Source organism: Ascaphus truei, chromosome 12, assembly GCF_040206685.1.
Source record: "Ascaphus truei isolate aAscTru1 chromosome 12, aAscTru1.hap1, whole genome shotgun sequence".
In the NCBI taxonomy this organism is placed as follows: domain Eukaryota; kingdom Metazoa; phylum Chordata; class Amphibia; order Anura; family Ascaphidae; genus Ascaphus; species Ascaphus truei.
The window spans coordinates 44,921,697-44,933,410 of record NC_134494.1 but is presented as its reverse complement, the minus strand read 5'-3'; the positions used below and the strand labels follow the sequence as shown (position 1 = coordinate 44,933,410).

Genomic DNA, 11,714 nt, shown 5'->3' with positions numbered 1-11,714 from the left:
CAAAAGCAGCCATCTTTTCTGCGCCCCGCACGTTGTCATAAAACGAGGGAAATATTGCGATCGGGATTAAAAAAAAAAAACAAATACAGTAAAAGTTACAGGTGGTACTAGGGTAATCTGGTAAAAAAAAAAAACCCCTATCTATTGTGGGACTATACCACTGGTTTTTGTTCTTAGCACTTCTATGAAATACGTATTCCCTGCCCTTCCCTACTGCGGTTAACCCTTTGGCTGCCATGAGGCCAACGTGGCACGGAAGGGGTTAAATTGCCTGCTTTCTGGAGGATGAAAGCAGATAGTCAGTGGTTTCCTGTGTCAGTTCTTGTCTCTGTTATGTACACATTTTCCACTGAGAGACTCCTCACCCAAACCCCTGCCCCTGCAGCACAACACACATGGGTCTGCACTAAAACTTTGGGCGCCTTCTGCCTGGTCTGAGCTTAGTCTATCTTCCCTCTCTCCCGCTCTCTCTCTCTATGGGTGTGACTTTGATTCCCTCCCAGTTATGACACAACTTAGTTCCTTTGAATCTGAATAATAAGTCCAGCAAAGTTACGAGACTCTTTTTACTGCTCAGTGGCTGCTCTCAGTTCCTATTGTGGGGAATCCTTGGCTTCCCAACCTAACCTTGGCAGGACAATGGCCAAGCTGCTGCTGTGGGTTTTAGGTTTCGGATTATGCTGCTTGATCAGTTTTTCCCGGGCGCAGTCAGGTAAGATGCTCACAGATGCTAACTTTAATACCCCAGGTATGAAACTCCTGGGAGCGTTGCTTTACATTAGGACTTGTTCGCAGTGTAACTTTGCCTGAGAATTCTATGGGAACTAAAGATGATCCTTCTTCATACAATGTTTCTTGTACCCATGTTGTCCTGATTCCACAGATCTGTATTTATTTCCATACAAATTATATTTATAAAAATTTACCAGGAAGTAATACATTGAGAGTTACCTCTCGTTATGTCCTGGGCACAGAGTTATAAAAACAATACATGGTTACAATAAGTGCACGTTTATATCTGCAGAGAGAAGTACATTGATGTACATTTCCCCAGTATCCTAACCAGAAGAATGGCTCTTTTGTAAGAACAAATGGTGTAAAACTGCTCTCAGTTTAAAATCTCTCTGGCAGAATAAATATGTCACCAGGGTGGACAAAAGCTGCATTATTTTTCTTATCTGAGGCTGATCAGTGCATTGATGGGTAAAGCAATCAGATGTCAGAGGCGCTGAAACCCTGAGTCCCTGGCTGAAATGTGCAAAATTAATACCACGTTTTCCATTCCCTTCTTGGGTTTCTCTTGGATGGATGTTCCTAAACTCCTTGTGCATTGTCTTTCTATGTGCACCCTTTCCCTGCCAGAGGGGCCAGCCACTCATTCCAAAGCAACGCATAACTGCAGTATGCAAAGCAATGCTGGCACATCTGCTGGACCCTGAATATTAACATACTGCATTGTATAAAGGTGCTGAGCATCTCTATATACTACAGCCCCTGAACCTCCTGCGGTGATATTTAGGAACCCAAAGTAGACTCAAACTGCCCTCCTGCCCACGAGTGGAAGTGGTCAGAGGACATTAGGGTCAAGGATTGCTGGATCCCTCAATGATTTCTGGGGTTTATTTACAGGGGACATCAATGGGGTTCATGAAACCCCTCAATATCTGACTTAATCGGTAGGGCGGCGCCCACGTGTTTCAGCCCCATGACTGCTCCCCCACCTTTTTTAATTCCACTTCACGTGTGCCAACCTCTGGCACCGAAGGAGTTAATAACCGCAGTTGCCAGCAGTGTGGAAAAGTCTGAGATACTCGATACAACTTCACACTGCCAGCACATGTTTCCCGGGGGAGTAGCTGCGTGAATATATAGTGCTGCTTTATACTTTAATTATTTTTTTTTTAAATCAAATACTAAAAATAATGAAAGGGAAGAGCATTAACCCCTTCAGCGCCGCAGACTCCAGCCGTGCAAGGGTTAAGACCAAGTCACCCCTGGGTTGTGTACACGTGTGCGGCTGGTCCCGGGGCCAGGAGCTGGGGGTGGTTGGCTGTAACAGAGACCCATTGTAATGCTGAATGCCTGGAGGTGTGTTGCAGGAATCAATTACACTGCTCTCCCCCCCCCCCCCCCTGTTCCCCTGTTCCCCTGTTCCCCTGTATCACGGGAAATGCAGAATATGGAGGGCAAATCCCCCCCCCCCAGGGAATCTTATGTGCTGCAATATAGGGGGGGGGGGGGGGGGTACTTATTATTCTCCTGTCTGCAAGCATGGAGCAAAACTAATCCACAAAAGGCATCAGATTTAAAGCAATTGGTTTCTTTTATTGGATTATTCTGTGGTTGGGGGGGGGGGGGGGGGGGACGGTAGGGGGGGTGCACAGGTATTGCACATATGAGACTTTGATGCATGACTCCCATTGACTCCTTAAATCCTCCCAGCTTCTGAATCCCATGTGCCCCTGCAGTGAGGTACAGCACACTATAAAAGATGGGCGGTCTGCCTTGGCTTTCTGCGTCGGGTACTGCAGGGTAATAGGGGGACATTGGCTTTGAGTACTTCTTGTAATACTCTATACCTGCGCAGTATATAGTGCTCCACGAATGTGGGCTGCTTAGGTCAGCTCGGCCTGTTCTTTAGGGGTTAAATAGAGAGTGTACCAAATAACTGCTCCTTTATATACTGTATCTGTCAGATGTTTATCCCCAGAGACTTCGATTGTAAGCTCTTCGGGGCAGGGACTCCCTTCCCTATGTTACTTTCATGTCTGAAGCATTTATTCCCATATATTATTATGTGATGTGTATTACTGCTGTGACGCGCTGTGTGCCTGGCGCTATATAATTAGAGATATAGATACAGCGCGTTCAGTGAAAGGACAGCAGATGTAAACCCTCCGCACTCTACATTATGTGCCGATTGTTGCGGTAGAATATTAGATTGTAAGCTCTGTGGGGCAGGGACCTCTCTGAGTGCCTGATGGGTGTTGCACGTATTGTAATATATTTCCCTCTGCTGTAACGTGTATTTTATAAAGGGTTGCGTGCTATATCAGTACAACATATATACAGGCACTATAATGAATTATTGCAGTTCTATTTGCAGCAAAACTGTGGTTAAAACATTTCCTGCCATTTACCAAAAGAAAGAAAGTCCATGAGCTCCTTTGGGATTTTGTCCCATGATAAATCTGGCTTTGATTTCTCCGCCGGACTTTGAATATCGGCTCCAAAATAGTTTGCATCAATTATAGAGACATCGCTGTTATTTTGTGTAAACAATTTGAGAATGTGACGGTCCCGACGCGAATAACCGTCCCGTCTGTTACGTTAGTTACCAACGGGCTGAGTTTAATGTACCACACATGGGTAAATATGCAGAGAAACACACGAGAAGTAAGGGGGGGGGGGGGTGATAAATTTGCAGCAGCCACAGCATTTTAATCCCCCTGTCACGTACACACAGCGCCTCAAAATGTTAACCCCTAAGGCACTGCATGCATGTCACGCATCCCATGCTACCGAGTATACCATTGTCTTGATTCCTCTCCGTGCAGCGAAGTAAATACACAGGACACAGTATAAGATGGGTAGGGTAGGAACCTGCGGATAAGGTGGCTCCAAGACGTGGGGGCTCCAGGACGTGGCAGCTCCAGGACGTGGCGAAAGCTTAACATGCTTTGGTCAAAAGATTGAACTAAATGACCGATAGTTATAAGAAGAAAAAAAACATTTCAATGAAACAAAATCATTTATCCCATTGTATGTGTGCCGGGGACGTCTCTGTTAGTCTCTGTTAACGGCACAGGGGTTTTCACCGTGGGATTCTGGTGTTAACCGAAAAAACACCACAGACTAATCATCTCGCACTTCCGGGTAAAACCAAATAAAACCAGAAGCCTCATTTCCTACTGAGTTTCACCTCGTGCAGCAGCTGCATGTGGGGCACAGGTGCAGCAGCGACAGCAGGGGAGTATGGGAACTAACACAAAGTGTTACACACCTCACTCACACAGGCGCAGCAGCGACAGCAGGGGAGTATGGGAACTAACACAAAGTGCTACACACCTCACTCACACAGGCGCAGCAGCGACAGCAGGGGAGTATGGGAACTAACACAAAGTGCAGCACACCTCACTCACACAGGCGCAGCAGCGAGAGCAGGGGAGTATGGGAACTAACACAAAGTGTTACACACCTCACTCACACAGGCGCAGCAGCGACAGCAGGGGAGTATGGGAACTAACACAAAGTGCAGCACACCTCACTCACACAGGCGCAGCAGCGACAGCAGGGGAGTATGGGAACTAACACAAAGTGCAGCACACCTCACTCACACAGGCGCAGCAGCGAGAGCAGGGGAGTATGGGAACTAACACAAAGTGTTACACACCTCACTCACACAGGCGCAGCAGCGACAGCAGGGGAGTATGGGAACTAACACAAAGTGCAGCACACCTCACTCACACAGGCGCAGCAGCGACAGCAGGGGAGTATGGGAACTAACACAAAGTGCAGCACACCTCACTCACACAGGCGCAGCAGCGACAGCAGGGGAGTATGGGAACTAACACAAAGTGCAGCACACCTCACTCACACAGGCGCAGCAGCGACAGCGGGGGAGTATGGGAACTAACACAAAGTGTTACACACCTCACTCACACAGGTGCAGCAGCGACAGCAGGGGAGTATGGGAACTAACACAAAGTGCAGCACACCTCACTCACACAGGCGCAGCAGCGACAGCGGGGGAGTATGGGAACTAACACAAAGTGTTACACACCTCACTCACACAGGCGCAGCAGCGACAGCAGGGGAGTATGGGAACTAACACAAAGTGCTGCACACCTCACTCACACAGGTGCAGCAGCGACAGCAGGGGAGTATGGGAACTAACACAAAGTGTTACACACCTCACTCACACAGGCGCAGCAGCGACAGCAGGGGAGTATGGGAACTAACACAAAGTGTTACACACCTCACTCACACAGGCGCAGCAGCGACAGCAGGGGAGTATGGGAACTAACACAAAGTGCTACACACCTCACTCACACAGGCGCAGCAGCGAGAGCAGGGGAGTATGGGAACTAACACAAAGTGCTGCACACCTCACTCACACAGGCGCAGCAGCGACAGCAGGGGAGTATGGGAACTAACACAAAGTGCAGCACACCTCACTCACACAGGCGCAGCAGCGACAGCAGGGGAGTATGGGAACTAACACAAAGTGCTGCACACCTCACTCACACAGGCGCAGCAGCGACAGCAGGGGAGTATGGGAACTAACACAAAGTGTTACACCTCACTCACACAGGCGCAGCAGCGACAGCAGGGGAGTATGGGAACTAACACAAAGTGCTGCACACCTCACTCACACAGGCGCAGCAGCGACAGCAGGGGAGTATGGGAACTAACACAAAGTGTTACACACCTCACTCACACAGGCGCAGCAGCGACAGCAGGGGAGTATGGGAACTAACACAAAGTGTTACACACCTCACTCACACAGGCGCAGCAGCGACAGCAGGGGAGTATGGGAACTAACACAAAGTGTTACACACCTCACTCATACAGGCGCAGCAGCGACAGCAGGGGAGTATGGGAACTAACAGAAAGTGTTACACACCTCACTCACACAGGCGCAGCAGCGACAGCAGGGGAGTATGGGAACTAACAGAAAGTGTTACACACCTCACTCACACAGGCGCAGCAGCGAAAGCAGGGGAGTATGGGAACTAACACAAAGTGTTACACACCTCACTCACACAGGCGCAGCAGCGACAGCAGGGGAGTATGGGAACTAACACAAAGTGCTGCACACCTCACTCACACAGGCGCAGCAGCGACAGCAGGGGAGTATGGGAACTAACACAAAGTGCTGCACACCTCACTCACACAGGCGCAGCAGCGACAGCAGGGGAGTATGGGAACTAACACAAAGTGTTACACACCTCACTCACACAGGCGCAGCAGCGACAGCAGGGGAGTATGGGAACTAACACAAAGTGTTACACACCTCACTCACACAGGCGCAGCAGCGACAGCAGGGGAGTATGGGTACTAACACAAAGTGTTACACACCTCACTCACACAGGCGCAGCATCGACAGCAGGGGAGTATGGGAACTAACACAAAGTGTTGCACACCTCACTCACACAGGCGCAGCAGCGACAGCAGGGGAGTATGGGAACTAACACAAAGTGCTGCACACCTCACTCACACAGGCGCAGCAGCGACAGCAAGGGAGTATGGGAACTAACACAAAGTGTTACACACCTCACTCACACAGGCGCAGCAGCGACAGCAGGGGAGTATGGGAACTAACACAAAGTGCTGCACACCTCACTCACACAGGCGCAGCAGCGAGAGCAGGGGAGTATGGGAACTAACACAAAGTGCAGCACACCTCACTCACACAGGCGCAGCAGCGACAGCAGGGGAGTATGGGAACTAACACAAAGTGTTACACACCTCACTCACACAGGCGCAGCAGCGACAGCAGGGGAGTATGGGAACTAACACAAAGTGCAGCACACCTCACTCACACAGGCGCAGCAGCGACAGCAGGGGAGTATGGGAACTAACACAAAGTGCAGCACACCTCACTCACACAGGCGCAGCAGCGACAGCAGGGGAGTATGGGAACTCACACAAAGTGTTACACACCTCACTCACACAGGCGCAGCAGCGACAGCAGGGGAGTATGGGAACTAACACAAAGTGTTACACACCTCACTCACACAGGCGCAGCAGCGACAGCAGGGGAGTATGGGAACTAACACAAAGTGCTGCACACCTCACTCACACAGGCGCAGCAGCGACAGCAGGGGAGTATGGGAACTAACACAAAGTGCTACACACCTCACTCACACAGGCGCAGCAGCGACAGCAGGGGAGTATGGGAACTAACACAAAGTGTTACACACCTCACTCACACAGGCGCAGCAGCGACAGCAGGGGAGTATGGGAACTAACACAAAGTGTTACACACCTCAATCACACAGGCGCAGCAGCGACAGCAGGGGAGTATGGGAACTAACACAAAGTGTTACACCTCACTCACACAGGCGCAGCAGCGACAGCGGGGGAGTATGGGAACTAACACAAAGTGTTACACACCTCACTCACACAGGCGCAGCAGCGACAGCAGGGGAGTATGGGAACTAACACAAAGTGTTACACACCTCACTCACACAGGCGCAGCAGCGACAGCAGGGGAGTATGGGAACTAACACAAAGTGTTACACACCTCACTCACACAGGCGCAGCAGCGACAGCAGGGGAGTATGGGAACTAACACAAAGTGCTGCACACCTCACTCACACAGGCGCAGCAGCGACAGCAGGGGAGTATGGGAACTAACACAAAGTGTTACACCTCACTCACACAGGCGCAGCAGCGACAGCAGGGGAGTATGGGAACTAACACAAAGTGTTACACCTCACTCACACAGGCGCAGCAGCGACAGCAGGGGAGTATGGGAACTAACACAAAGTGCTGCACACCTCACTCACACAGGCGCAGCAGCGAGAGCAGGGGAGTATGGGAACTAACACAAAGTGCAGCACACCTCACTCACACAGGCGCAGCAGCGACAGCAGGGGAGTATGGGAACTAACACAAAGTGTTACACACCTCACTCACACAGGCGCAGCAGCGACAGCAGGGGAGTATGGGAACTAACACAAAGTGCAGCACACCTCACTCACACAGGCGCAGCAGCGACAGCAGGGGAGTATGGGAACTAACACAAAGTGTTACACACCTCACTCACACAGGCGCAGCAGCGACAGCAGGGGAGTATGGGAACTAACAGAAAGTGTTACACACCTCACTCACACAGGCGCAGCAGCGAAAGCAGGGGAGTATGGGAACTAACACAAAGTGTTACACACCTCACTCACACAGGCGCAGCAGCGACAGCAGGGGAGTATGGGAACTAACAGAAAGTGTTACACACCTCACTCACACAGGCGCAGCAGCGACAGCAGGGGAGTATGGGAACTAACACAAAGTGCTGCACACCTCACTCACACAGGCGCAGCAGCGACAGCAGGGGAGTATGGGAACTAACACAAAGTGTTACACACCTCACTCACACAGGCGCAGCAGCGACAGCAGGGGAGTATGGGAACTAACAGAAAGTGTTACACACCTCACTCACACAGGCGCAGCAGCGAAAGCAGGGGAGTATGGGAACTAACACAAAGTGTTACACACCTCACTCACACAGGCGCAGCAGCGACAGCAGGGGAGTATGGGAACTAACAGAAAGTGTTACACACCTCACTCACACAGGCGCAGCAGCGACAGCAGGGGAGTATGGGAACTAACACAAAGTGCTGCACACCTCACTCACACAGGCGCAGCAGCGACAGCAGGGGAGTATGGGAACTAACACAAAGTGCTGCACACCTCACTCACACAGGCGCAGCAGCGACAGCAGGGGAGTATGGGAACTAACACAAAGTGTTACACACCTCACTCACACAGGCGCAGCAGCGACAGCAGGGGAGTATGGGAACTAACACAAAGTGTTACACACCTCACTCACACAGGCGCAGCAGCGACAGCAGGGGAGTATGGGTACTAACACAAAGTGTTACACACCTCACTCACACAGGCGCAGCAGCGACAGCAGGGGAGTATGGGAACTAACACAAAGTGTTGCACACCTCACTCACACAGGCGCAGCAGCGACAGCAGGGGAGTATGGGAACTAACACAAAGTGCTGCACACCTCACTCACACAGGCGCAGCAGCGACAGCAAGGGAGTATGGGAACTAACACAAAGTGTTACACACCTCACTCACACAGGCGCAGCAGCGACAGCAGGGGAGTATGGGAACTAACACAAAGTGTTACACCTCACTCACACAGGCGCAGCAGCGACAGCAGGGGAGTATGGGAACTAACACAAAGTGCTGCACACCTCACTCACACAGGCGCAGCAGCGAGAGCAGGGGAGTATGGGAACTAACACAAAGTGCAGCACACCTCACTCACACAGGCGCAGCAGCGACAGCAGGGGAGTATGGGAACTAACACAAAGTGTTACACACCTCACTCACACAGGCGCAGCAGCGACAGCAGGGGAGTATGGGAACTAACACAAAGTGCAGCACACCTCACTCACACAGGCGCAGCAGCGACAGCAGGGGAGTATGGGAACTAACACAAAGTGTTACACACCTCACTCACACAGGCGCAGCAGCGACAGCAGGGGAGTATGGGAACTAACACAAAGTGTTACACACCTCACTCACACAGGCGCATCAGCGACAGCAGGGGAGTATGGGAACTAACACAAAGTGCTACACACCTCACTCACACAGGCGCAGCAGCGACAGCAGGGGAGTATGGGAACTAACACAAAGTGCTACACACCTCACTCACACAGGCGCAGCAGCGACAGCAGGGGAGTATGGGAACTAACACAAAGTGTTACACACCTCACTCACACAGGCGCAGCAGCGACAGCAGGGGAGTATGGGAACTAACACAAAGTGTTACACACCTCAATCACACAGGCGCAGCAGCGACAGCAGGGGAGTATGGGAACTAACACATAGTGTTACACACCTCACTCACACAGGCGCAGTAGCGACAGCAAGGGAGTATGGGAACTAACACAAAGTGTTACACACCTCACTCACACAGGCGCAGCAGCGACAGCGGGGGAGTATGGGAACTAACACAAAGTGTTACACCTCACTCACACAGGCGCAGCAGCGACAGCGGGGGAGTATGGGAACTAACACAAAGTGTTACACACCTCACTCACACAGGCGCAGCAGCGACAGCAGGGGAGTATGGGAACTAACACAAAGTGTTACACACCTCACTCACACAGGCGCAGCAGCGACAGCAGGGGAGTATGGGAACTAACACAAAGTGTTACACACCTCACTCACACAGGCGCAGCAGCGACAGCAGGGGAGTATGGGAACTAACACAAAGTGCTGCACATCTCACTCACACAGGCGCAGCAGCGACAGCAGGGGAGTATGGGAACTAACACAAAGTGTTACACACCTCACTCACACAGGCGCAGCAGCGACAGCAGGGGAGTATGGGAACTAACAGAAAGTGTTACACACCTCACTCACACAGGCGCAGCAGCGACAGCAGGGGAGTATGGGAACTAACACAAAGTGCTGCACACCTCACTCACACAGGCGCAGCAGCGACAGCAGGGGAGTATGGGAACTAACACAAAGTGCTGCACACCTCACTCACACAGGCGCAGCAGCGACAGCAGGGGAGTATGGGAACTAACACAAAGTGTTACACACCTCACTCACACAGGCGCAGCAGCGACAGCAGGGGAGTATGGGAACTAACACAAAGTGTTACACACCTCACTCACACAGGCGCAGCAGCGACAGCAGGGGAGTATGGGTACTAACACAAAGTGTTACACACCTCACTCACACAGGCGCAGCAGCGACAGCAGGGGAGTATGGGAACTAACACAAAGTGTTGCACACCTCACTCACACAGGCGCAGCAGCGACAGCAGGGGAGTATGGGAACTAACACAAAGTGCTGCACACCTCACTCACACAGGCGCAGCAGCGACAGCAAGGGAGTATGGGAACTAACACAAAGTGTTACACACCTCACTCACACAGGCGCAGCAGCGACAGCAGGGGAGTATGGGAACTAACACAAAGTGTTACACCTCACTCACACAGGCGCAGCAGCGACAGCAGGGGAGTATGGGAACTAACACAAAGTGCTGCACACCTCACTCACACAGGCGCAGCAGCGAGAGCAGGGGAGTATGGGAACTAACACAAAGTGCAGCACACCTCACTCACACAGGCGCAGCAGCGACAGCAGGGGAGTATGGGAACTAACACAAAGTGTTACACACCTCACTCACACAGGCGCAGCAGCGACAGCAGGGGAGTATGGGAACTAACACAAAGTGCTTCACACCTCACTCACACAGGCGCAGCAGCGACAGCAGGGGAGTATGGGAACTAACACAAAGTGCAGCACACCTCACTCACACAGGCGCAGCAGCGACAGCAGGGGAGTATGGGAACTAACACAAAGTGTTACACACCTCACTCACACAGGCGCAGCAGCGACAGCAGGGGAGTATGGGAACTAACACAAAGTGTTACACACCTCACTCACACAGGCGCATCAGCGACAGCAGGGGAGTATGGGAACTAACACAAAGTGCTACACACCTCACTCACACAGGCGCAGCAGCGACAGCAGGGGAGTATGGGAACTAACACAAAGTGCTACACACCTCACTCACACAGGCGCAGCAGCGACAGCAGGGGAGTATGGGAACTAACACAAAGTGTTACACACCTCACTCACACAGGCGCAGCAGCGACAGCAGGGGAGTATGGGAACTAACACAAAGTGTTACACACCTCAATCACACAGGCGCAGCAGCGACAGCAGGGGAGTATGGGAACTAACACATAGTGTTACACACCTCACTCACACAGGCGCAGTAGCGACAGCAAGGGAGTATGGGAACTAACACAAAGTGTTACACACCTCACTCACACAGGCGCAGCAGCGACAGCAGGGGAGTATGGGAACTAACACAAAGTGTTACACACCTCACTCACACAGGCGCAGCAGCGACAGCAGGGGAGTATGGGAACTAACACAAAGTGTTACACCTCACTCACACAGGCGCAGCAGCGACAGCGGGGGAGTATGGGAACTAACACAAAGTG

General features: G+C 51.8%; 1 protein-coding gene across 1 annotated transcript in view; it reads left to right on the top strand.

Moving 5' to 3' along the window:
* Positions 1-418: 418 nt before the first annotated feature.
* Positions 419-11,714, top strand: part of CD44 (CD44 molecule (IN blood group)) — a 54,908-nt gene continuing 43,612 nt past the window's right edge. The window contains exon 1 of the mRNA XM_075567569.1: positions 419-712. Coding sequence (XP_075423684.1) covers positions 640-712 — 73 coding nt within the window. The 5' untranslated portion in view covers positions 419-639. The remainder of the gene's footprint in view (positions 713-11,714) is intronic.